This window comes from Epinephelus moara, chromosome 19 (assembly GCF_006386435.1).
Source record: "Epinephelus moara isolate mb chromosome 19, YSFRI_EMoa_1.0, whole genome shotgun sequence".
Classification (NCBI taxonomy): domain Eukaryota; kingdom Metazoa; phylum Chordata; class Actinopteri; order Perciformes; family Serranidae; genus Epinephelus; species Epinephelus moara.
The window spans coordinates 15,117,919-15,145,516 of record NC_065524.1 but is presented as its reverse complement, the minus strand read 5'-3'; the positions used below and the strand labels follow the sequence as shown (position 1 = coordinate 15,145,516).

General features: G+C 38.1%; 2 protein-coding genes across 2 annotated transcripts in view; both read right to left on the bottom strand.

Annotated features, from left to right (window-relative positions):
- Nucleotides 1-414: 414 nt before the first annotated feature.
- Nucleotides 415-17,517, bottom strand: LOC126407139 (interferon-induced, double-stranded RNA-activated protein kinase-like). Its single transcript, XM_050071824.1, has 28 exons — nucleotides 17,262-17,517; nucleotides 14,717-14,843; nucleotides 14,565-14,638; nucleotides 14,312-14,461; nucleotides 14,054-14,186; nucleotides 13,626-13,693; nucleotides 13,463-13,535; nucleotides 12,742-12,800; nucleotides 12,491-12,610; nucleotides 12,286-12,402; nucleotides 11,969-12,173; nucleotides 11,597-11,731; nucleotides 10,757-10,861; nucleotides 10,547-10,609; nucleotides 10,179-10,315; nucleotides 9,046-9,124; nucleotides 7,024-7,091; nucleotides 6,860-6,950; nucleotides 6,676-6,707; nucleotides 6,518-6,560; nucleotides 6,351-6,421; nucleotides 6,124-6,243; nucleotides 5,872-6,000; nucleotides 5,573-5,792; nucleotides 5,344-5,487; nucleotides 5,031-5,132; nucleotides 4,773-4,835; nucleotides 415-4,537 (listed from the first exon to the last, which is right to left on the bottom strand). Exons 1-28 carry the CDS (start codon nucleotides 17,357-17,359, stop codon nucleotides 4,400-4,402), a joined length of 2,964 nt encoding a protein of 987 aa, XP_049927781.1. The 5' UTR covers nucleotides 17,360-17,517; the 3' UTR covers nucleotides 415-4,399.
- A 1,795-nt stretch (nucleotides 17,518-19,312) lies between these two features.
- LOC126407138 (interferon-induced, double-stranded RNA-activated protein kinase-like) overlaps nucleotides 19,313-27,598 on the bottom strand; it is a 14,198-nt gene continuing 5,912 nt past the window's right edge. The window contains exons 8-20 of the mRNA XM_050071823.1: nucleotides 25,661-25,680; nucleotides 24,188-24,314; nucleotides 24,036-24,109; nucleotides 23,783-23,932; nucleotides 23,539-23,662; nucleotides 22,424-22,482; nucleotides 22,186-22,305; nucleotides 21,957-22,097; nucleotides 21,670-21,874; nucleotides 20,866-21,027; nucleotides 20,425-20,526; nucleotides 20,027-20,089; nucleotides 19,313-19,769 (exon numbers count right to left, since the gene is read on the bottom strand). Of these exons, the coding sequence (XP_049927780.1) occupies nucleotides 19,635-19,769; nucleotides 20,027-20,089; nucleotides 20,425-20,526; nucleotides 20,866-21,027; nucleotides 21,670-21,874; nucleotides 21,957-22,097; nucleotides 22,186-22,305; nucleotides 22,424-22,482; nucleotides 23,539-23,662; nucleotides 23,783-23,932; nucleotides 24,036-24,109; nucleotides 24,188-24,314; nucleotides 25,661-25,680 (1,482 nt within the window). The 3' untranslated portion in view covers nucleotides 19,313-19,634. The remainder of the gene's footprint in view (nucleotides 19,770-20,026; nucleotides 20,090-20,424; nucleotides 20,527-20,865; nucleotides 21,028-21,669; nucleotides 21,875-21,956; nucleotides 22,098-22,185; nucleotides 22,306-22,423; nucleotides 22,483-23,538; nucleotides 23,663-23,782; nucleotides 23,933-24,035; nucleotides 24,110-24,187; nucleotides 24,315-25,660; nucleotides 25,681-27,598) is intronic.

The following is a 27,598-nucleotide window of genomic DNA, read 5'->3' as shown; positions in this document are numbered from 1 at the left end:
CATAATTATACCCTGTACAGGACCACAATCATATGCTGCATCCTGACAAGATCATTTTGTAACATCTGGAAGGACTCTCATGTACTCAGGTGCCTTTCTTAAATGCACCTAGTGTTTGTTAGTGTATTTTTGCAATATGTATGTGTGTGTGCCCTTTTTAGGTGTGAGCATACATGTATATATGTGTACAAGGTTTTTATCTTTGTAAAACAATCTTAATAAATATATTGATGAAATACCTATGTGTGTTGAAATGTCAAAAAGTAATGTGACACAGGAAGCTATGAGGACTGATGTCGTGTTTAAGTTTAAAGAGCAGTAACCAAATAAATCAATTACCAAGACATGCTAATTAAGTGGAGTCCCCAAACCAAAAGCAGAGACTAGACCTTTGTTAAAGAGATTTATTACATAGAAAGACTCAGTTATGTTCTGAAAACTGAAGGCTGCATGCAAAAAGAAAATACAATATAGAAAAATGAATTACAAACATTGGCAGTGTCTGTATACAGTAAAGAGTAACTAATGCATATGGGTATTGAGGATTGTTGTCGATGGATTTTGATCCAAATCTTGACATTTTAGTGAAAAGTATTTTAAATTCTGCATGCTTCTGTTATAAAATGCACAGCAACCGCTCTGTACTGGTTGAAACCTGGCTTTTGTAATTGAATTCTGCTATTGGCTGATCTGGTGGCAGCTTTTGTCAGTCGTGGTCACGGTAGCTCAGTCCATGGGGACTTGGGTTGGTGAACCGGTGGGTCGCCTGATCAGGTCCCCATTCGTACCAAATATGGAGCATGGACTAGTGGCTGGAGAGGTGCCAGTTCACCTCCTGGGAACTGCCGTGGTGCTCTTGAGCAAAGCACCGAACCCCCCCAAGAATATTTTAAAGCAGTTCACAAGACTTTCAAAAATCCAGGGTTACCATCTAGCAAGGATCGCATTTGTCACCAACCAACCCACTCCTCACCACCACTGTACTCCTCCACAGCACCAAAAAGTGACTGTGCATGCCTTAGCCCCTCCTAGACCAGCCCATGTTGATACTTTTTTCACTTCAGCCAAAACTCTGGGGTTTAGTTACTCTTTATCCAATTAGACATAAAACATATTTTAAAAATAATGTTTCAACAAAGACTGTAGAACATATGCAAACATGTCCTGCGGTGTACATTTATCTGTCACATCAACGAGACTGTGACGTCTGGCTTAAATTCATAGGACAAGCACAGCTCGAAAATCAAAATAAAGTAGATGGCAGAATATAAAATTAATTTAACCTTATTCAGATCATACATTTATGATTTTTCAGCAACGTTTTCAAAAAGAAGCACAAAGTGCACAACAAAGCAATGCATTTTTTTGCTCATTCCTTATTGCTGACTAAAACAAGATGTCATATAAAATCACAGAAATGTATGATTTAAAAATGTGTATAAAAGTATTGTAAAATATTTAACATACTCTGGAGTAGAGGTCAACCGAAAGTGGATTTTTAATAGCCGATATAATGATGACAGTTTGGAGCAGGAAAGAACCGATAGCAATTGGCCAATAACACTTGAGAAGAATTTAAAAAAATCGGTATGAAGCTTTAGACACGTAGGATCATAGGATCAATGCATGATATGATTGGATGATTGGTAGCACTGATGGAACATAATTGCTATAATATGTGAAATTATGTTAATATTCCTGAGTGAGCAGGATCACGGCACTGCTGCAAAATGTGAACATGAGTTGGTTAGACTGCGTATATAATCTGAACGTTTAGTCAACTTCTCATTTATAATGTTTAAATGTACTACCTTTGTTGCTGAGTCTTTAAGAGAAAAGTGTTGCTCCTTGCAGCCTTGTGCTTTAACCTTTGCTTTCAGCTGTAGGCTGGCAAACGTGAGTGCTTGGACTTCTCCTTTGCTGCTTGGGCCCCGAAGCACAGAATCGACGCCTATGGCACCAAGCTGGTTTTAGGGGGAGCTTTGAGATACGATAAAGTAAACTTTATTGTCCCAAGTGGATTATATGTTTTGGGCACATAGTGCCAAAACAAAGGAGGATCAAACTGGGTGACTGAATTTAATCAATGGATAATTACGTGGCTGGATTATTTGAAAGAGGGTAGGCCGACTCCAAATTGGTATGGAAAGCTGAAAGGTTTCTTATCCTATTATGTAGGTCTTCAAAAAGCTTAAATGTGGCCTGCTCATAACACTGAATAAAATCATTGTTATGAGGGAATTTATTCCCCCACTGCATAAGAAAAGCAGTAAAATTTTAAAAATCTAGCAAAGCAGATGATCACAGAACAGCTCCGAGAGACAACTGAACGGCACTCAACAGCCTTGCGGTAAAATCAGCTATTCCCCGGGGACAAAGTCACATTCTATAATCGCCAGAAAATTGCGGGGATAATTGCTATCTGAGAAAATCATAGCTGACGTACGGTGAAAAATGAGAATGAAAGTTTGTTTTGCATTTATGGCTGAAGTGCACTGAGAACCGGCTCCACCCAGTCTCAAAGTAATTAGGACTTAATAGTTGTTTAGATTATTATTAGTTTTTTTATCACACATTGCTAGTGATGGGATTGCTACTTAATGCCAGCAGAAATTTAACGACCACTCCTGCTAGCAAAACAGAGAAAGCACATAATGCTATTCTAAAACCAGCAACCTTATTATTCCCCTACTTGAGAAGTAAAGCTGTGCAAAATCCTTATGGCTGTACCCACGTGACCAGTGGAGGATACAGCCATCGGCTACTATCAGAACCCCGTTCCGCCATTAATAATAATTCACATAAAGTCCTATCGGCATCGATTAATCGGCCAAACCAATGAATCGGTTGAGCTCTACACTGGAGATCCTAACAGACCAGAGGGGTATTCCAGGTAGGAGGTTCAACAAACTCTGAGTCTAACCCTGAGATCTGAGTTGATTTACCCTGAGATGGGAAACTCTGAGTTACCGGTTCCAGAACAGCTGATTCGTGTTAGTTCAGTCAACTCTGAGTATGTTCACTCTGAGTTAAGCCGACAATAAAAAGCCATCATCAATGGAGCTCCGACTCCACGATTCACCATGGCAACAGGTAAATAAAAGACAGGCCTCCATTTTAATCCAGTGAATGTAGAGATATTAATGCGTGTGTAGCAGATGGTACACGTTTATCTTTAAAAGAAGAGCCTGAGTCAGAGCGAGGAAAGTGTAAATAAGTTAACCATAAAGTTAATAAAAGAGTTTTATTCAGTGTTGTCCGTTTATTCATCATTTATCAGACTTACATTTCCTTAATGCAGATAAAGTGGCTGTGTATCAGGCTGTAGATACATTACATTATATTAATAATATATAATAATATATTTGTTCAGATTTAATCTGATGGGGAAAAACACAGGAGGCAGCAACTGAAAAATAGGAAGATTTAAAACATATAGGCTAGGCTATAGATCAAAGACATAAAGACATGACTGTAAACTCACAGTCTGACCCAGTAATAATATGTTTGGTGATTTGCACTTGAAAAGACGTTGAGGTTAAAATACAGTAGATTTTAAAATGTTGGACATCTATTTGTATCTTGACTCAACAGCATTCAGTGACTTTATTTCAGCTACAAATGTAGTAAATTTAAAGACACTGAAATGCTGCACCATTGCTCACTCAGAAATATTAACATATAATCCCCAATATTAGGCTATAGGAATTATGTTCCATCAGTGCGACCAATGACATCAGTGATAGAGATCATTAGTCATTGATACTACGTGTCTAAAGCTTCATACCGATTTTTAAAATTTAAATAATTAGACCTACACATTATGTGCAATAAACATTTGGGAGCTGCTCTAACAGACTGACAGTCTGATCCTTGTGCACAGTGTTATAAAAAATAATAAATATAAAAAGGACAGAGGTTTGATTCTGAGTTGAGGGTGAATTCTCGCTGTGTAATATTTGAATGTAAAGACAAAAGCTGATGTCCAAAGAAATGATTGATGTGCATAAATTCAGTAACTTAAGACAGTCCTGAGTAACAAACTAATATCCAGCAGGATTTAGACTGTGACAGACGGTAAATCTCCGCTAATTAATGTACTTCGATACAAGCTTTGACACGGACGGAATGAATGAGGAAAGGAAACAGCGTGCAAGAGGGAGGAGACAGAGAAAAACTCAGGGTTTCTTAAAGAAAACCTGCCAGCGAGCAGGTTAGGTTCAGAGTCAATTGCCATGGGGATTGACTCAGAGTTTGATTTACCTCTCTTTCTGGAACTGAAAACCCAGAGTTTCCCTCATTTCAGGGTTAACATACTCAGTTTTCACTAAACCCGCTTTCTGGAATACCCCTCAGCTTCATGGGTAGAATGATATAAACAGCTGTTTTTTTAAAATCATCAGACCGTCCTGCTGCCACGACGCACTAGTTCTTGAGTGTTGAGCGTGCGAGAGCACTGTTCCAAGTCGGTCTTGAGCTTGCTTGCCTCGGGTCTCTTTCCTGGCTTCTCACACAGCGTTGGCTTTATTATAATGTACTGCAACATGAAAAACAAACAAACACACACAAAAGAAAGTTGCATGAAGTAATTATGTCAAACTGACAGTGCATGATTGCTATATTTCCCAAATACTATTATCTGCTCTGCTGTGTATTTGTCATTATCACAAGCAATGGTCTTATTTTGGCTCCTCATATTTTGAGGTTTAACAGAGAGACAACTGTAATAGCAGTTCAAAATGACAAATGACAAAATGAACAAAATGATCTACCTCTTGGTGGAATTTACGTTGAAACTCTACAGGAAATTTCTGTGTTCTGACGTTTTTCCAAACCTGGAAGTCATGCAGCAATAAAAAGGAGAAAGAACATGAAACTGATAAGTTGCTCAATGTGCTCTACTGACCTGAAATAATTGGATAACTGATGAACATGCCTGGTGCCTTTACAAAAACTTGAACATAAACAAGTTATGAACTAATGATAATGATGCTCAAAGCACAGTTTTGGATTCTGGCACAACTACTCACCACATGTCTTTCATGAGCAGTGGGAATATTCCAAAGGAGCTCAAAGAATATCAGCCCCAAAGCAAATATATCAACTTTTCGGTCATAATTCTTCTGACTCTTCTGTTAAAAACATGAACACAATGTTAACAAAATGCATGAGGCATCTTATCGTCTCTTCTTTTTCATTTCATATTAAACATGACCAGCTATGCTCATAGTCATTGTAACTAATTAATAAAGCCATTCTGATTTGTACAGATGTGCTTGTTTGTAGAACATCAGACACATTACATTACATTAAATAAAATAGGTTCAGTAAAGAACATCTCACTTGCTCAGGAGCCATGTAAGATGGAGTTCCTTTGTAACAAGTTCTCTCTATCAGGTTCTCAGCGATGTCATCGTTCTCATTAGTGGCCAGACCAAAGTCTCCGATCTTCACTTCTCCATCTTGCCCAAACATGATGTTGGCAGGCTAACCGTGGGAGAGAAATAAACAAGCCTGTAGCCTCATGATGGACGTGATGTAATAAATGATGATTTTATTCTCTTCGTCTCACCTTCAGGTCTCTGTGGATGAGCATCTTGGAGTGAATGTACTCAACTGCACTGGCTATTTTCTGAGCAATGCTTAGACTTTCATCTCTTCTCTTAGAGTCTCGCAGAGATTTCTTCACATTCAGAATATTCTTCTCATCTATCCACACTCTGAGTGTTTTGGTGCTGCACAACTCCATCTGAATATAGAGGCACTTTACCGATGAATCATCAATAGAAGACCTAGAAAAGTAAGAAAAGATAAATGAAGAAATTTTGCGCCTCCAGTAAGTAAGGACTTTAATAAATGGATGTGACCTACTGTGAAGTGCTGCAGCTGTCATCTGCACTGTTCCATTGGTATCTTGAATCCTCCAACCAACTTGAGAAGTATCGAACAATGTTGCGGTGACTGAGGTCTGATAAAGCCATCACCTCTCGTAGAGCTTTTCTGATCCAAAGAATAACAAAGTTGAAACTTGCAACTTGTTTTGCACAACATACATAAATTATATATCATACAGTGAAGTGCGCTTTAAAAACATGGAACATCATTACGTAATATTTGACTCACTCTTTACAGAGGACGATCTTTACAGCATAATCCTTCCCTGTCAGTTTGTGTTTTGCCTTGAAAACACAACCAAAGGCTCCTCTGCCGAGGCACACTATAGAGTCAAACTCTGATGTAAACCTGCTTAAACAAAATAAATGTCAGCTGTTTGACAAACACTCAAACTAAACACTACAGGAAATTCATACCAAGAAAATACATGTCTAGCGTTTCAATGTTTTGATTACCTTGAGATTTGAGCTGATATATTCTCACTGGGGCTGTTTCCTGTGTTCCTTTTTCTGGGAATAATCACATCCTAAATGGACAAAATAAATCATGATAAAGAGCTTACATTGTAGAAAACACTACTTAATCATTAAAATGATTCAGATCTCCAACATGGCCACTGTACCTCTTTGCTGCTTTCACAGGCATCTTGTAAACGTATTAATTTTCTAAAAGACATGAAAAATGATGAGCATCATTAATGTTATTTTTTGACATTTTTGACATAATATTTTGTAGAATATTATGTACTGTCGCTTCAGAGTGGGTCTTAAGGTGACTTACCGACTTTTGGGCTTCACAACAGGATTTTGGTCCTTTGTAATTGGAAATACAGAAAATGGTGCTATTGACATTTTCAAATACATACCAAACTCTCAGACATGTTATTGGGGTTAATTTATTGATTAAAATTACCCAAATGTATTTTTAATGGTAACAGTTGGGGATTAGAGAGGCAATAACAGACCTGATCCATGGGAGGACTTGATGAATTGGTGAAAACAACTGAGTCACATGAAGTTGATGCCACTCTTTTTGATTGTAGATCACTGGACTCCCTTGGAAAATACCAAGTGATATATTAGCAAACCATTTCAACAAATCAAACTTTACAATCAGTCGGTGACTTACAGTGTAGTCGGTGGTGTGGACGGTTTGGCTGGTGCACCATTATCAAATAGAGCTGAACAGGAGACCATCTGAAACACAAAAGGAATTTTTCTGCATTTTATCATCTTTCATAGACATTTTCAGCTGTGCTGGAGTTTACAGAGTACTACAATGGTTTACAAGTTTTATAATAAGGTATTTCAAAAAAGCTAAGCAGCAATAAGTGTAGATCAGCAGCAAATTTGGCAAACTCTTAAAGCTCCAGAAAAAATGTGCAACAAGCATGCTGACGGACTTTGGTGGCATCTGAAAACCTAATTTTAAAAAAATCTTGATAAATAACTCCTCAAATAAAGTTTGGAAACGTTATTTGGGTCAATTATTTCTCCCCTTTAATAATACCAATTGGTATTGTATTTTATATTGTTGGAAAGCCTGATTAGTCACATTTACAACAAGGCACAACTTGTAAGGATCATGCATTTGACAACAACTGGCACCTGATTGGCACCCAATTGACAGCACTTATGTGCATGGACCCTGCAACTTTGTTGAGTTCGTGTGTGTGCTCCAAGCATCAACATGCCATGTTTGTCCCTTCAGGATAAGGCCAGTGCAATGGGGCAACTGGAAGATGGTGTTCAGTACGCAGAGTGGCAGCATTATTTGGTGTCAGCCCTGGTACCATTTCCAAACTTAGGACCAAGTTCTGTGAGACTGGTGAAGTCAAAGACAGACCACGAAGTGGGTGTCGTAGGAAGATAACAACCCAAGAAGACCGGTTCTTCACCCTTGCTTCACTGAGGAATCGTAGGCTTTCTCCCAGAGATTTACAGGCAAGATTTGCACAACGGTACCACAGACAGATTTCTGATCAGACGGTGAGGAACAGACTGCACATGGCCAGTCTCATGGCTGCCATGTTTGTTTACCATCTAGCTCTGCTTTCCAGCCGCGCTTTGGAAAGCAGAGCTAGATGGTAAACAAACATGGCAGCACACCGGTAAGGTAAGACAACACGTTTACATGTCATTTTCTATATGTTCTCTGACATTTATCCTAACGATATGAGGCAATCTTTGTGGAAAAAAAGCTTGTTTAGTGGACTAACTTTGCACTTGAAGGTTGCCCGTTCACTTACGTTTTAACAGGTCTGACGCTACGGCTGTATCTAGGCTAACGGCTAACATGCTAACTATTATTTCTATGTCACTAGTCACTTGAAACAAATTTAGGACGATAGGAGACAGGTTGAAATAAACCGAAATTTCCCTTTAATGTGATCTGGCTTTCTCTGAAGTGTGTCTGTGTGTGTTGTGTCTCTAAATGTGCGAGCTGTGTACATGACAGTCTTTAGCATCTTATTCCTTTTGTACAGCACTTTGGTCAACGTGGGTTGCTTTTAAATGTGCTTTACAGATAAATTTGAGTTGAGTTATATAACAGAAATCAATACTTGGCACTGTGTGACTATACCATACTGCCACACAAAAGTATCGCGATACTATGCTTTTACTTTTAACACAAAACATTTGACACATTAGTTAAAGCACAGGTGTAAAAAAAAAAAATCATAAAATGCTTAATAAAATGTAGCTGCTCCTGTTTCAGGGTCCTGGTATTGTGCATGCTGGCTCACTGTCACACTCGCATGACTTATTGGGACACTTGACTATTACAGAACCACCAATTATGTTATTTGTGGTGCTTGTGTTGTTGGTACTATGACAAATCAAAATGTCTGCTGTGATGAAGCTTTATTGAATTAGCGGGTGTTTCCCTTTTTGACCACACAGGGACACCAACAAAAATATGGACATGCGCACAAAGGTGTGAACTCGGTGAACACTTACGTTTCATTTTTAGAAGAAATAAAGGAGTCAATTGGTGTTTGCTTTTACAAGTGCATGTCTGGTTAACTTCCCCACCGCTGAAAAGTAAGCGCAGGTTACAGTAGTTCCCGGGACATTGATACAGGAAGTAGATGGGACTATCAAGTCGCGAAACATACCTTTTAATGCCGTCAGTTTCCTCATATCTCACGTCCTCATATTTCAGCTCACAGCCTGTTCCCCGTGCAAACTTATGTAGTTCAGCAATGTAGTTTTTATTTTCCTCCATCCTGAATAAGAAAACCGTGAACACACACGTTCTTCTGCACTGCTGGTCAGATTTAAATGGCGCTCACACTTGTCCCGATTTGCTCACAGTCCAGTGACGTAGACATTCTTTGGGGCGGCAAACAACAAGTTGGCATGTTACCGCCATAAACTGGACATGTAAGAATAAGAATAACTCACCCAGAGCCCAATTAAAATGTCTAATTGTTTTTCTACATCAACTTTACTGAAAGAAGAATAATGTTACCATACAAAACAATAGAAGGAGTTAAGGGACAGTTAAACTGAATATAATTTATACAGATGTAAAACACACACACACTTGTTTTTTTCTTCATTTTTTTTTATTAGAAAGAAGGCATGCAATACACACGAGAGACATGTATCTCCTCTTAACAGAAAATATGGATATAATTCAAGTAAAAAGTGTGGATAAATGACCATTTTGCTCAAACTTCATATATTCAGTACAAAACAAAGCCTGTGATGTGACATTTTTAAATACATACGACTCTTTCCATGATAGCATACAATATAAACTAAGAACAAAGAAAGTACCCGCACATGATTATTTAGAACAAAAGCTGGACAGATGGGAAGTATAGCAAAAGTTACTTTTTAAAATCGTGATAAAATTTGATTTCATGTTTCATTCCCTGTTTATAAAACCCGTTCATTAATTGCATGATTGATGATTTGACCTCCTGTCTGCATACTGAGGTGCACACACATTGGTCAGCAAACAGTAAACTATTGAAGCCCACCTAATAAGTCGCTTCAATCAGGAATGACAGGGAGATTATTCCTCTTAACAAATGGGAGGAATGGTACCAATATTCTTCCAGATTTATTTGAGCAACAATGTCATGAAAGTCTGATTTTCTTACATTCTTGCTGAAGAACCCCAAACTGCCACCCACTGCCATAGGTGCGTGAGTGTGTGTGTGGGGGTGAATGTAAGGCCTTGTGCTTTCAAAGTGCAGTACATTAACCATTTCCCTTCAAAATCATACCCATAACAGTAATCAACTCATTTCATGAAATCACAGCCATCACAAGAGAGAGCTGTAACTTTCCTCAGAGACATTTTGTGAGTTGAATGTCTGCGCCCACTTCTCCAGCTCTGCCCTCAGTTTACTTGCTTCAGGACGGTCCTCTGGCTTCACATGCAGCATCAACTTGATGAGTTGGTTCTGCAAAAAATAAACAAAAAACAACAACTGCTCCTGAGATCTTAGTACCAACAATAATAAATGCTGTCATACTAAAATATTGCTTGCTACTCCACAGTACAATAATTAATTGCAGTGCAACATAATAATGTCATTATTACACTTTGGAAATGAGAGTGATATCTTCTGAAAACACTGTTGTCTGTGCTGCCACAGTAAAAAAAATAGTATAATAAGAATATGGTAATCTACCTCTTCAGGAAAAGTCAGTGAAAAGTCATCTGGGAGCTTCTGATTTCTGGCATCAATCAAAACCTGGTATTAATGCAGAGATAAAAGCATGAAAGAACGTCTTAGTCATTTGCCTGAAATTGACTAATAATTAAAATTAAGCTCTGTTGAACATTACACATAAATACAAGAAAACTGAAACATGCTACAATAACTGTAATAATAACACACAGTGTTACGTGTTTCTTGGCCAGTAGGGAGTTTCCAAAGGAGTTCAAAGTATATCAGCCCCAGAGGAAATATGTCCACTTTTCGGTCATAGTTCCTCTCCCTCCACTGTGATAGAACAAAAACACAGTATTGACAAGTCATGTACCAGCCTGCTTCAAACCACAAACCACAGAGACACTACACTGTCTCTATGCATTAACTTAATGCACATCTTCTTGACTAATATAATGTGATCCTCTGCACACTCCCTGGGCAATATTTTGCACATTCCTGCACAAACAACTACTTCTGAAACTGTACAGCTTATTCATCTTATTAACAGATATATTGTACATATTTTCAAAAGTTTGCTTTTTTCAAAATGTTCATATTTGTATTGTATTTTTTTCCTTTTTTAAAATTTATATTTCTCGAGTTTTCCGGTACTTGCCAATACTTTTCAGTACTATGTTTGTTTGTTGTAATGCACCAAAACACCAATGCAAATTCCTTGTACTATGTGTGAAACCTTACTCGACAATAAATGGGATTCTGATTCTGAGAGGAGGGGTGGTGTGCCACTCTGGAGTAGTGGGTTAGGTGAGGTTGTGTTCTGAACTGCTATATAATGCTCAAAGAATTTTGTGTGTAAACCCCTCACTACAGCCCTGGTTGTAACACATTTGATGTAAACTTTTTCATTTTAAACCTCAACAGTAAAGACAGGTGAGTTTCATGAAATCTGGCAGCATTTCTAATTCATGCATGTAGGTTGTCTGTGTAATTAGGTTGATTAGAGAAACAGATTTGTTAAAGCATTTCAGAAGAATGACAAGTGTTGTTCAGTAAAGATCATCTCACTTGCTCAGGAGCCCTGTAGATGGGGGTTCCTTTGTTCTCTGTTCTGTCCATAAAAGAGCCATCATCATCCCTGGTGACCAGACCAAAGTCCCCAATCTTTATTTCTCCATTCAGGCCAAACAGGATGTTTGCAGGCTAACCATTGAAAAGCAAAAACAAAGATTGAAGGAAACCAACATCTAACATATGTGTCTCCAGTCTATAATCATTTCTATCTAGTTTTTTTTTTGGATGATAATTTCATATATCATGCTTTTAAAGCAATGTCCTCAGTTGGGGAATTGTACATCACCCAGCCCTATCAAACACTGAAGTGACATACAGGTAGCCTCTGTATCAGCTTTGCCTCAACACACTAGAGTCTGGTCTCACCTTAAGGTCTCTGTGAATGTGCTTCTCAGAGTGAATATATTCGACTCCACTGACTATTTGCTGAGCAATTCTTAGACTTTCTTCTCTTCTCTTGGAGTCTTGCAGAGGCTGAGTGTTCTTCTCATCAATCCACCCTCTCAGTGTTTTGGTGACACATAACTCCATCTGAATATAGAGGTACTTTGCTGATGAATTTTCTGTAGATCTAGAAAAGAAAGATTTAAAATGGGAAAATATTAACATAATTACTCTCCTTTACATTACGAAGTTATGTTGGATTTTAAGTACGTACGTTTAAGTAAGTGCATCATACTTACTGGTGGGAGATGTCATTGTCACCTTTGTATCCTGAATCCTCCATCCAAAATGTGTAGTATCTGATGATATTACGGTGGTGGAGGTCAGACAATGTCCCCACCTCTCGAAGAGATTTCCTAAACCAAAGGTGAACGAGAGAATAAATCAGTAAACAAAATACGGGCACAAATACTGCACACTGTAACCTCACTGCTGCATACTTACTTGTCACAGCAGACGATCTTTACAGCATAAAACTTGTCTAGCAGTTTGTGTCTTGCTTTGTAAACACGACCAAAGGCTCCTCTGCCAAGGCACTCCATGGGATCGAAGTCTGAGGTAAACCTGTTGAGATTAATGCTATTGTTACGACTAAAAAACATAAAAGTGCCTTCTTGATTGTACATCAGTTATTGGGAGAGAGATTTGAGATCACATCGTTACAAAATGCTAGATTAAAAATGTTTTTTTAATACCTTGACTGGGTGGATGTCTCCTTTGGACCATTTCCCATATTCTTGTCTTTGACAGCATCCTTAGAGAATAAAAGAGATACAGACAGATTTAAAATTTGGAACCCTGCTCTGACTATTGAGTTTAGACAAACTAAACTTTCCTGCTCTAATAAACCTGCTACTAGTCTGTTTAAGTCTTAATATAAGAGTAGATTTCTGCCTTATAAGATTTTTTTAATGATATTGAGAGAACAGACCTGAGCCTCGGAGGGTTTTGATGAATTGGTGATTGCACTCACTGATGTGCTTTGTGATGACGGAAGAGACTCCCGAGGGAAATATAATAATATGCATGAATTCAGCCTTTTTAGTATTAAACTCTACAATTGGTTTCAGTGCTAGGGCCAATAGGAGCCTTACAGTGAAGTTGGTGTTGACAACCTGGCTGGTGCATCATCGTTAGAAGCAGTCAACCTTGAGGGCATCTACAATTCACAATAAGTTGTTGCATTATAGCATGTTGAAAATAAAACAATGTACTGTCCTGCAGCCCTCTTTAAAATTATGTCAGATAATATCAATTATGTAATGTCATTGTTCCATCTTGTTAAACCACAAATATGGACCTAAACTAAACTACTTGCTCTTACAATGCTGCTACTAGTCTGCAGCAATCTGTAACTATTATATGTGTTGATTTTTGCTTCACCTACCTTTCTTTTATGATTATGAGAGAACAAACCTGAGCCTTAGATAGGGTTGAATCTTTGAATGTGATCACTGGCGTGCTTTGTGTTGATGATTCATGGGACTCCCTAGGGAAATACAACGAGAGACATGAGTACAGCTTTCTCAGTATTTAACTCCATAGTCTGCTCCCCTAAAAATTACAGTAAGGGCCTTACGGGGTAGCTGACGGCACTGACAACATAGATGGTTCACCATCTTCAGACACTGTTGATCTAACGGACACCTGAAATGCACAGAATGTTAGACATTATTTAATGTAGAATTTCACCCCAGTTAACCATTTCATTTAAAAGATATACAATAGTAGCTGGTCTTGAGTTCTGCTGCCGTCTGTTAGTGTAAGAAAATAACTGAAAGTAAGTTGGGAATTACTGTAACACGGTTGTATGCCGCCACAAACCAGTCAAGTTGCACTATGTGTACCTCCATGTCTGTTAAGAGTCTTATGCAGCAATGACAGCTGCCATTGTTTCAAATATGGATGTTGCTGCAAAGAAGCTACATGGATGCTTCACATGCATTTTCAACCTGGCAGCGTGAGTGTATATTTGATTATTTAAAGGGAATGTAAAATATTAAATACCTTGCTATCCCAGTCAGTTTGTTCCTGAAGAGCAGACCAAGCAAAGCCAGCTGCATTTTGTTTGGCTTCCTTGGCAGTCTTTCCTTCACCCATAGGGTAGTCCTTATTGTCGATCCTTAATTTGTAGAAAAACCTGTGTTGTGTTTTGAAACAGGGAAATATATTTATGGTGTTAAGTTTTCCCTCTCAAATCTATCAAAGGATTTAATAATATGTCTGTGGTGTCTGTTCAGGTTAAACATGTTCAGTCATACTTACTGAGGGTTATGAGGTGGACCATGTTTTTCCACTAAGATGTAATCAGGGTGTTTGTCTTTTTTCTGACAGTAGCTGTTGACGATTGCTATGAAATTTGTCTTTGTAAGACCTTCGTCTTTGGTTCTCACACTCACGCTCCTTATCTTATCACTGTAACACCAAGACAAATCGGATTAGAATTAAAACATGTCATAATCCAACAGAATCAGAATAATGAAACAGAAACCAATGTGCTGTGGCTGTTTGTGCTCACCAGATGTCTGACACCTTTGGATCCAATTCCTCCTCTGGTTGGCTTGATGCACCACTCTGTTTCTCCTCTCCAGGCTTGAAAACAAAAAATTTAGTTATATTATGATATTGGGGTGCAGCTTGTGTAACAATAAAGAGATGTAAAAATCTTACAGAGTCATCTGGCTTTCCAAACAAGACTCTCAGAGCATTCTTTGCTGCGTTCTGTTTGGCTTCCTTCTTGCTCTTCCCCACACCATCAGGATACGCCTTACCACCCAGGACTGCTCTGATAGTAAATCTGAGGAGGAATGATTAAACTGTGTTAAAAAGACAAAATGATGAGAGAGTGTAACGTGACGGAGGTTGCAATACAAAGACGTAAACCTGGACACTGGATTAGCACCCCCACATGTGTAGTTATTAGCTTTAAAAATATATATATTGAAGGAAAGGCACAGTGTGCAGTAATCAACATTTTAACAAATGTAAATGCACCCAAATTAGCTGAAAGGCTAGTTTTCATCGGCTGTCCTTTCACCAGCTGTAAAAAGGCATCCTAGAAAAATTAAAAACAGTAAAATACAGCATGTAAAACAGATCACATATAATACCAGTACAGACAAAATCCACTATCACATGTTACAGTTAAATATTACGGGTATCAGTGTTCACATCTTCGGGTGTCTACAAGTCATTTCTTGGCATTAAACTTAAATGAGTGATATGATGGAGACTCTCTAATTGTTTGTGGCACTGAATTCCACTGATGAAAAAACGGCCTGGCTGAATGCAGTTTTTCTCAGTGGGATTGTGCAGTCTCCCCTAGCTGCCTCTCTAGTGGCTCTGTCAGCAGTGGATCTGAAGGTTACAATGCCAGATAGAGGAGGAGGTGCTGAACCATGCATTATCTTTTTATACAAGACAAATATTTTCTATAAATGATGAGGTTTTCCCAGCTCAGTAGTTCATACTTTTTCAGAATATGGCAGTCATGAAATGTGAAAGGTTTATTGTTAAGGTGACCAGATTTCTGAGATGAAAATCGGGGACATTTTCAGTGCGGTGGTGAAAAATCATTAAATATTATCATTATGAAATAAAAAACAGGGACAAGTACTTTTTCATGTATTTTGACCAGCTTTTATTACAAAAAAAGTTGCAATCAAACAAATGAGTGACATCACCAACCATCCATCCACTGAGGAAGACAAAAATATCTTAATCTTGTTAGCTTGAGGATGGATTTTTTTGGTCAAAGGTTTCAACTCATACCTGAACTGATATTTATGACACAAAAGGTGGCAATCAAAAAAAGGGATGACATCACCGTGATCCCCTCATTCATCCACCTCCGTAGCCTCCACCTCAGGTGCCTGGGTAGAATAAGAGCAGAGGAGAGCATGAGAAAAACTGAAGAACAGAGCCAATAGTAAGTGAATAGTTTCTTAAAGAAATAACATCAGTTTTGGTAATATACTTATATAATTTAGTCATTGTGCTCCTTTTTATCTGCTCTATGTAACTGCCTCTGTTTGAAATGTGCTAGACCTACATCAGAGGTTCCTCAACCTTTCAGACCATGTACCACTTTGTACCAAACCAAATTTCCAAAGTACAACTTTCTACTGCAGATATGATTTTTTTCATACAATAAAAATAACTGTATCCCCCATGCAACAGCATCAGCAAGGCTAAACAACAAAATGCTACTTTATTAAAATCAAAGAAGCCTACATTTATAAAGTGCACTCACAAAAGTCACTCATCAGGGGGACAGACTACATTCAGCCAGTTTCTCCTTCTATCTCCTCTCCTGCATGTTATGCACTGTATGTTACAATCATACTTACTTTACCTCACTTCTCTCTCTCACACACACACACACACACACACACACACACACACACACACACACACACACACAGTCAAGTCTACTGCCAGCTCACACAAAATAAATAAGTTCAAACACAACATACCATTTAACGCGGCCACCGGTCTCCTCTTCTCTCCTTTTTGCTGCCTCTACATTGTTGTTGTTAATGCTGCTGCGTCTGGTCGTGCTTCCTGATAACGTCTGTACGTCTGACGACGTCTTCTCTGGCGATGCGTTTATCGACTACCGTAATAACTGGCGTTTGAGTCTGCACGCATTTTTCCCCATTCAGTGGCAAAATCGGGGACATTTTCGGGGACAGCTTTTACCAGGGACAGCTCACCCAAAACGGGGACTGTCCCCGGAAATCGGGGACATCTGGTCACCGTATTTATTGTGTAACGTTTTGAGTGCTTGTTTGTGGTTTCATTGCTGTGGAGTGTGCATTAGACCAACTTATCAGACAGTATGTGATGTGGGAGACGACCATTGAGAAGAAGAATATCTTGGTGGCTTCAGGAAGTGCCTGATAAACCTTAAGTTTGACAAACTAAACTAAAGTAAAATAATATAAACTTGATATTATCTCCACTCAGTTTTGAAGGTATGCACTGTTGACTTAATATTACATTAATGTGTGTGTGTGGCTTAAATGTGGTAACAGCAGATTACAAACCCCAGGACACTGAATGACTTTGAGCACTATTTCTTCTACAAACAAAAAACATGGGAAATTCCTATCCTAACATTTAATAAAACAATATGTCCTCTTAGTCCCAGGTCAGGTCTCTTCAGATCCTACATGCCCAACTTTTCAGCTCGTAAAGAATCAATGCAACTCACGTTTTCATGTGAGCAGGGCCAACACATCCAACGTCCTCATACTTCGGCGGCTCCAAGCGCTCTTTCTGTGCATACTCGTTCAGTTTAGCTACGTCCATTACAAACGACACAACAGTCAGAATATCAACTCAAATTAGGCTACATTAAAAATAATGATCTTAAAAATCAATTCTCCTCTCAACACTTTTTAGTGTCTTTTCATAAACTATGCTTAGTCTCAGTTTCAATTTAGCCTCACCCACTTTAAGGTTAAGTTTCGTTTTCTCAGTAAACGTCACACACCATGGCAACATCAAATAATGATGAAATACGTGGGTATCTTCAAGTAACACCGGGAAAAGTGTTTGTAAAGCAGTAGTAAAAGTGGTGTGTTTCTTTTGTCTCGATAATTATTTTTTACAATAATACAATATATACATATACATATATATGTACATAGATAGATAGATAGATAGATAGATAGATAGATATGTATTTTAAATTACGTTTTGCTGGCGTCTGTTCTGACAAATGGAGCTACCCGCTCAGAATGACCTACCAGTAGCGAAATTAATCTATCAGAATGGACTACAAGTTCTATAAATGTAGGAAAAACTAGAGCAGCTCATTCTGTCAGGTAGAAATATCTGTCACAATGTGGTTAAAAGTAGAGTAGGCCATTAGGCTATACAGGGTAGGAATTATCCATCAGAATATGTTACTATAAATGTGGTTAAACGTATGGTTGTGTCACCTGGTATGGTTTTGGTGTTTTTTTTTCGTCACTCAAACGCACCATGAATGAGCAGTTTGTGTTAGTAGGTCAGTCTGAGTGCTTGAAGTGCTTGTAGCGTCAGTGAAGTGCCCATCCAGTGCAGGTGTATTGACAAATACAGCTACCCGCTCAGAATGACTCACCGGAAGCGACACATCTACCAGAATGTACCTCTAGTGTCATGAATGTAGGTAAAAGCAATACAGTATCTTTGTTAAAAGTAGAGTAGGTCATTATGTGGTTAAAATATGGGCGTGTCCTCTGGATTTTTTTTATTTTTGGTATTTTGTCTGTTAAACGCACTACGCATGCGCAGTTTGTGTTGATGGTCATTCTGAGCGGGTAGCTCTTTTTGTCACAACACCTCACCTATAAAATTCAGCACCCTAAGCGGCTGCCTATATCGCCTGTAGGAAGATAAGCCACTGTGCCTACCTGTTCTTCACGTTGACTAAACGCTTACTATAATTTATTAATTTACACAATTAAAGGCAAGAAAAATGATTAATAAAATACAGTGCAGGGAGAGGCAAAACCACCAGAGGACTTAATTGAAGACTCCACCTACTAAAATCTTCACAGATTATTAAGAACTCTGAAGTACAGAAAGGTGAAGAGCAATACATACAATAATACACGTGATGCTAAACTACTAAAAGCAAAATATGTTTGACTGCATTAGTGTTCAGTTACAGTTTCCATTAAACTTGAATACCTCACCTACAACACAGCTTACTCTCATGGTGAGAGGACAGTCCTTTGTGGTGCTCATGTGTTGCTCACCACCTGTTAGGACATATAGTTCTGGGCTCCACCTGTCAGTAATCCAGGAGGTTGTGGAGGCATTTTACTGCATCTTGTGGTACTCTTCTCTCAGCAGTGGCGGCTGGATTGTATTGAAGGCAATGGAGAAATAAATAATTATGATGCTGCCTGCCCACGAGTGTGTGGTTCAGGTTACCTTCAGTCTGGTTCCCCTTAAGCTTGAAGCCCGTGATCAAGTGCCTTGTCATTAGAGAATTGTGAGTCTTTCACACAAAAATGTAACTACATGTAATTGTAATGCTGTAGTTTTACTGACTGAATTACAAGTGCATTGCAGGTGCAGCAGCTTCTCACAAAACTTAAATTAATTCTTGAAATAAAATAGAAGTGTTGACATTATTTCCCATTGTTTTTAATAATGAATGTATGCAAAGGGGAAACAAAAACCACCAAGCAAACTAAACAACATAACAAACGGAGGCTCTGCCTTCAGAAATTAAATGGTTTCCAACTGAAAACATTAACCAAAGGATGTAATGTTACATCTCTTTAAATACATTTAACCATTAAAAACAAGACAGGTGTGAATTACTGTAAAAGTAACTTTTATTTATATCACAATAAAAATGATTTTGTTTCATTCTGACTGATTATAAAACTGATAATATTAGGTCCCCTTCTTAGATTGCTCTTTAATTGTGTCTAAGTGCAGTAAATAACTATTTTCCCACAAATATTAATCACCTTTCATATTTACACATCATCTTAATACAGTATATCAAATCACTGCATTAAATCACAGAGGAGACATCATTTCATACACTCCTCAGACTTGTGACAAATCCTTGTGACAATCAGTATGTTGCATTTTCCTGACGCACATTTTGTGAGTTGAATGTTAGCGCCCACTTCTCTAGCTCTGTCTTCAGCTGACTTGCATCAGGTCGGTCCTCTGGCTTCTCACACAGCATTGGCTTGATGATCTGGTCCTGCAAAAAAACAACAAAAACAACTGCTACCAAGATTTTTATATTAACAATAATAAATGCTGTCGCATTTCAATATAGCTGAAGCTCCACTTGACAGTATTTCTGACATCTTTGACAAACTTTGACAGAGATTGATCTCTTCTCAAAACACTGTTATCTGTGCTGCTCGATGTTTGACATCATTTACATACAGACAGCAGCAGCCCTGTTTTGAATCCTCATCAATCAGTTAGGATAACAGGAATATTTTTATGTACCTCTTCGGGAAAAGTCAGTGAGAACTCTTCAGGAAGCTTCTGACTTCTGACATTCATCCAAACCTGGTATCCATGCAGTGATAAAAAGATGAAAAAACACATGTAAGTTACCTGGAAATGTAATTATAATTTAAATAATGCTTTGTTGAATGCTCCAAATTATTACAAGACAAGTTAAACACATTAAAATATGAATAGAGTTCCATCTTATCTGCTATCTATGGTACACTGCTTTTGCTACAGTACATACCATACGAAACAGATATCACCCACTGGTGTTTACTTAGCTGGTGTTTTATATATTTATAGCAGACAAAAAGCCTGCATATTATGGTAACATCGTAGTGGCAACTTTAATACTAACACACAATGTTATGTTCTGTTCATGAAAGACTTACCTCGGCTCTTGCATGAAGAGTAGAGAGTTTCCAAAGGAGTTCAAAGTATATCAACCCCAGAGCAAATATGTCCACTTTTCGGTCATATGGCTTTTCTGACCTCTGTGATAGAATAAAAACACAATATTGGTAAAAGGTGTTGGAGCAGCCTGATGTTATCCTCACTTGAATAATCATGCTAGACTCACTAGTTATGTTCATAAGGTTAAAGAAGTTTAAAAACAATGTTGTGTAATGTTATAAAATGTTTGCATAAATGTGCTGATTTTACTGCTCACACTGCCGACAGCAAAGTGAGGCTGAGTGTCAGGAAACGCAGGAGCATTATAAGTGTGGGAGGTACAGAGGTAGTCTACTTGATTATGCCTATTACAAGAACATAACTAATAATAACACAACAATGCTACAGTTAAAAGACATTTTTAGTATAGACCATCTCACTTGTTCAGGAGCCATGTAAGATGGGGTTCCTTTGCACCCTGTTCTCTCCTTCACAGCAGAGTCATCATCGTCATCATCATCATCACTGCCATAATCTCTGGTGACCAGACCAAAGTCCCCAATCTTCACCTCTCCATTCAGTCCAAACAGGATGTTCGTAGGCTAATTGTTGAAAAGCAAAAACAGAATTTGAAACAAATAATCATCTAGCTCCTCACATGATGGACACAGTAACACGTGAACTAGTGAACTTAGAGCTTGGAATTAATTTAAGGTACCTGTGGATGAAACCAGAATCAAATCTTAACAGTCAGTGAATTTCATTGGGATATTGTTCAGTTTGATTAGATAAATGATCATAAAATGGCCTTGTGTTTATCTACTTCATCATTTAGGAATAAAAAATAAATCATTTGCAACATTATCCTCTCTGTGTCTCTTTTAAAATTTCTCGTTACATTTTCTGTCTTGTTTTCTCAATGTAGACCCCAAAAAAGTGAGTAAAATCATTTATTCAAGTAGCATTTGTTAACATTATTATTATTATTGTTATTGTTCTGTTTAATTTAATGTAAATCAAATGAATACTGGCCTTAAAAATGAACCAGACTTTGGGTACCTTGGTAGCCAAGTGGTTACAGTGCATGCCATCTAACAGCAATGTCCTGAGGAGGACCCCCCGCCCCACCCCCCAACCCATCCCACTTTAGTACACTATCCTCTCTCAAATAAAGTACAAAAGGCCAAAAAACCTTGAATAATCATGTGTTCACGTATACTAGCAAATGGTGGTGAGGGTCTCACCTTAAGGTCCCTGTGGATGTGCTTCATGGAGTGAATATATTCGACTCCACTGACTATTTGCTGAGCAATTCTTAGACTTTCTTCTCTTCTCTTGGAGTCTTGCAGAGACGGAGCGTTCTTCTCATCAATCCACACTCGAAGTGTTTTGGTGTCACATAACTCCATCTGAATATAGAGGTATTTTGACGATGACTTATCTGGAGGCCTACAAAAATAAGAAGAGAAAATGATTTAACACTCACCTAACCTGAAGTAAAAGGTTAATAAGGTAAGTGCATGCCACTTACTTGAAAGAGCTGACAGTGTAAGCTGAACTGCCATCTGAAATGTCCCATTGGTATCCTGAATCCTCCATCCAAAATGTGTAGTATCTGATGATATTACGGTGGTGGAGGTCAGACAATGTCTCCACCTCTTGAAGAGCTTTCCTGATCCAAAGGAAAATAAGAAAATGCATCAGTAAACAAAATACGGGCACAAATACTGCACACTGTAACCTCACTACTGCATACTTACTCTTCACAGCAGATAATCTTTACAGCATAAAACTTGTTCAGCAGCTTGTGTCTTGCTTTGAAAACACACCCAAAGACTCCACTGCCAAGACACTCCATGGGATCGAAGTCTGAGGTAAACCTGTTGAGAACAAAAACACAGAGGTGTCTTCTTGATTATATATAGGTTATTGGGAGAGAGATTTAAGACCACACTAGTATAAAACACACATGTTAAATAATGTTGTTTTTTTTCATACCTTGACTGGGTGGATGTCTCATTCTGACTACTTCCAATACTCTTGTCTTTCACAGCAACCTTAGAAATAAAATAATAAAATAGATTTAAAATCAAGAACCCTGCTCTGATTATTAAGTTGTATATTATTTAAGAAAGATGACAGACAAGGTCTAATCCACATCAGACTAGCCAGGTAGTATATAGTCTTTTGGAGTGACTCCCTCTGTAGGTGGGGTGAGATCACAAGTAGTCATTGGTGCTGTATTTACAAGCATCAGGAAGCATCTGGGAGGAAATGTCTGCTTCTCTGCCAAACTACCCATGGCTGTACTTCTTTGTGTTGTACTTACAAGTGTTTCTAAAGCCCACCAAGCAGTCAGGTACAGTTCAGGTCAGTTCGGTACGCATTTTTTTCAGTTTCCAATGTGAAAAGTGGTGGATAGTACCAATAAAGTTGTTCCATACCGTCCCCATTTTTGGTCACCCTTCTGTTGGGGTACCTATCACACAGATCTGGTACTAAAAGGTGGAGCTGTGAACATTACAGTCTGTTGATTGGTCAATAGCAGATGGTCACTCTGCTAAGGGCTGAGTTGTGGCTGTTTTTGTGGCTTTTGTAACCATCGTTTATACCGTGGCACAGACATAGTCTTACATTTATGAGTTAACTATAACTACAAAATGAAAGGATGTTTTGCTGCCTCTCGCAGCAGCTGTAGACTAAGAAAAAAACATAACTTAATTCACTGGGCCGACAGCCAGCAACTCTTAAGGCGCAACGTTTACTTGTAATGCTACATGAGCTGCATGAGTTGACAACGTGAATCCATCAGCACACCTAAAATTTCAATATGACCCTTCCTTTCAAACATTGTATTCATTCCATTACATCAGGAGGGTAGGCTTTAGGACAGAAACTCCTCTTTGTATAATGCAATACAGATCAACAGCATCACAAACTGCATCCTTTACAATGAATCAACACCTCTCTAAAACAGTTAAAACAAAAACTGAACATTTGAGCCTTCACAGAGGTAGAGTTTATAGCAGCACGACTCTTAACTAGGTTAACCAAATAAACTGCCAACTGAGTGTTAATTTGACTATTCAAAGGGAGTAGAAAATATTAAATACCTTGCTGTCCAAGTCTGACTGTTCTTGAAGAGCAGACCAAGCCAGGCGAGCTGCATTTTGTTTGGCTTCCTTGACACTCTTGCCCTCACCCACAGGGCAGTTGATCACTACTTTGTAGAAATATCTGTGTAGGCAGCGAGCAAATATTTGGATCATCATGTTAAAATTTCTCTCTCATATCAATGAAGAGTTTAAAAAGTGTCTGTGGTGTCTATTCAGGTTAAACGTGTTCAGTAATACTCACTGAGGGTTATGAGGTGGGCCACATTTTTTCACTAAGATGTAATCAGAGGACTTTTTTGTTTTCTGACAGTAGCTGTTGACGATTCCTATGAAATTTGTCTCTGTAAGACCTTCGTCTTTGGTTCTCACACTCACGCTCCTTATCTTATCACTGTAACACCAAGACAAATCGGATTAGAATTAAAACATGTCATAATCCAACAGAATCAGAATAATGAAACAGAAACCAATGTGCTGTGGCTGTTTGTGCTCACCAGATGTCTGACACCTTTGGATCCAATTCCTCCTCTGGTTGGCTTGATGCACCACTCTGTTTCTCCTCTCCAGGCTTGAAAACAAAAAGTTTAGTTATATTATGATATTGGGGTGCAGCTTGTGTAACAATAAAGAGATGTAAAAATCTTACAGAGTCATCTGGTTCCCCAAACAAGACTCTCAGAGCATTCTTTGCTGCGTTCTGTTTGGCTTCCTTCTTGTTCTTCCCCACACCATCAGGATACGCCTTACCACCCAGGACTGCTCTGATAGTAAATCTGAGGAGGAATGATTAAACTGTGTTAAAAAGACAAAATGATGAGAGAGTGTAACGTGACGGAGGTTGCATTACAAAGACATAAACCTGCACACTGGATTAGCACCCCCACAGGTGTAGTTATTAACTTTAAAAAATATATATATATTGAAGGAAAGGCATAGTGTGCAGTAATCAACATTTTAACAAATGTAAATGCACCCAAATTAGCTGGAAGGCTAGTTTTCATCAGCTGTCCTTTCGCCAGCTGTAAAAAGGCATAGAAAAAAACCCCAATAAATACATTACAGTTAAATATTATGGGTATCAGTGTTCACATCTTTGGGTGTTAACACGTCATTTCTTGGCATTAAACTTAAATGAGTGATATGATGGAGACTCTCTAATTGTTTGTGGCACTGAATTCCACTGATGAAAAAACAGCCTGGCTGAATGCAGTTTTTTTCAGTGGGATTGTGCAGTCTCCCCTAGCTGCCTCTCTAGTGGCTCTGTCAGCAGTGGATCTGAAGGTTACAATGCCAGATAGAGGAGGAGGTGCTGAACCATGCATTATCTTTTTATACAAGACAAATATTTTTATGCATGATGAGGTTTTCCCAGCTCAGTGGTTCATACTTCTTCAGAATATGGCAGTAATGAAATGTGAAAGGTTTATTGTGTAACGTTTTGAGTGCTTGTTTGTGGTTTCATTGCTGTGGAGTGTGCATTAGACCAACTTATCAGACAGTATGTGATGTGGGAGACGACCATTGAGAAGAAGAATATCTTGGTGGCTTCAGGAAGTGCCTGATAAACCTTAAGTTTGATAAACTAAACTAAAGTAAAATAATATGAACTTGATATTATCTCCACTCAGTTTTGAAGGTATGCACTGTTGACTTAATATTACATCAATGTGTGTGTGTGTGTGTGTGTGTGTGTGTGTGTGTGGTTTAAATGTGGTAACAGCAGGTTATAACATGAAGTATGCATAATATGAAGTACTTTACTGTGTAGTTTTCGAGTAATCCTTTGTCAAAATCCTTAACAGATTACAAGATTAAGGATATTTCACCCAACTTTGATGTGGAATAAAAAACGTATTTTCCATAAGTAGTCCATGATTCATATACCGCTGAACTTAGTACTTCCTAGACTACGTGCATGAATAATATGAAGTACTTTTTACTGTGTGGTTTTCGAGTAATCCTGTGTCAAAATCCTTAACAGAGGACAAAATCAAGAATATTTTGCTGAACTTTGACGTAGAATAAAAAACGTATTTTCCATAAGTAGTCCATGAATCATATACCGCTGAACTTAGTACTTCCTAGACTACGTGCATGAATAATATGAAGTACTTTTTACTGTGTGGTTTTCGAGTAATCCTGTGTCAAAATCCTTAACAGAGGATAAGATCAAGGATATTTCACCCAACTTTGATGTGGAATAAAAAACGTATTTTCCATAAGTAGTCCAAGATTCATATACCGCTGAGCTTAGTACTTCCTAGACTACTTGTATAACTAATATGAAGTACTTTTACTGTGTACTTTTCGAGTAATCCTGTGTCAAAATCCTNAACCCAATAACCTCCTTTACCTTACTTACACATGGCTTTCTCAGCCCAAACAGCACTGCCACCTTCAACCAAACCCAGGCTCCGTACATGCAAGCTCCAGGTAGAGACAGGTAAGACAAGTATTTTTTAAGTATTTTTACTGTGTAGTTTTCGAGTAATCCTGTGTCAAAATCCTTAACAGAGGACAAGATCAAGGATATTTTGCCGAACTTTGACGCAGAATAAAAAACTTATTTTCCATAAGTAGTCCAAGATTCATATATCGCTGAACTAAGTATGTAATATTCTCACAGAATATCGTAGTTGTAAGAGGTAACATAATAGGGTAGACTGAGTACAGTTGAGACACTTTTTGCTTCTCCATATTTGAACAGATATTGCACAAAAACTATACACTGAAAGTAAGTGATTTTTCATATGCAGTTTAATTTGTTTGTATATATCAAGTCATTATTGATGAATATCATTTATAAGTTGTTGATTTTTTCCACAATCAGGTCATAAATATTGCATTTTTACCACTGTACTGTCTCAACTATACCCCATATGTGTACAGTTGAGACAGTACCATGGTACAGTTGAGACACCTATTGAAACCCATTGATGATGACTGAACATCAATTGTAAATACAATAAACTTTTTTAAAAAATGACAATTTGACAAGATATTTCAATATAAATTCTTTTCTCTTTATTGAAACAATTAAAAACAATGGAATATTATTGTAAACAAGCAATAATAAAACACCAGCAATGCCTAAAATGTCAAGACCTGTGCTGGCACTCCCCTATTTGTGGTCCTAGCTCTGAAGCGGGGCATCCTGCAATAGGCATAGCACAAGAAGACAAACATAAACAAAAAAATCCATACAGGCTACACAAGATAGCTAACATACACACACACACACACTGCATGCCTTTTTATTTCTGAACTCTGAAGTAGGCTAGGCTACACACATCCAATAAAGGCTGTATCAACTGTACCCGTTCTACCACCTTGCCTATTACACCACACGCTAAATTATCCTTATATCATTCATGGTTAAAAAGATGTCCATTAATATAACACAGTTCAAGTATCACAAATATTAAATTTTATTTTCATTTTCTTTGTTTGTGTCTTTGCATGTTTCTTTGCTTATTATGACTTGTAACCTGTTATCTTTACGCTGCACAACTTAACAGCATGTGATGTAATAGAATTCTATCACGGGTACAGTTGAGACATTGTGTCTCAACTGTACCCCGCTAACCACCTTGTGTATTTCTCTAGATTATGCAGTGACCTAACATGCTAAGATAACATGAAATATGTGAGTTTTTAGGGCACAGAATAATGTTTGCAATGATGTAAGTTATGTTTAATGGTCACAAAAGGATAATAAGCTATTCATTGTGGAAGGGACATGGTAAAGTGAAATTCTTACCCTAGTAAAAAGACTTTTGCTGATATCTTCAGACTGGAGATGCTAACACTCTTCAAATTTCCCACCACCAAAGAGGATGCTAATACGCATGTGCTGAGTAAAAATCACGGCTCAGGCTTGCAGCGCAGGCAAGATATTTAGGGTGTTTCAACTGTACACGTCTCAACTATACTCAGTCTACCTCTACTGCCACCTATTGGATATCTGAATGTTTGATTGTGATTGGTTAATACAATGTGCAGACAAGAACGTCATCAGATCAGAGCTCAGTGTGTTTAGGATCTGCTCCACTTTAAC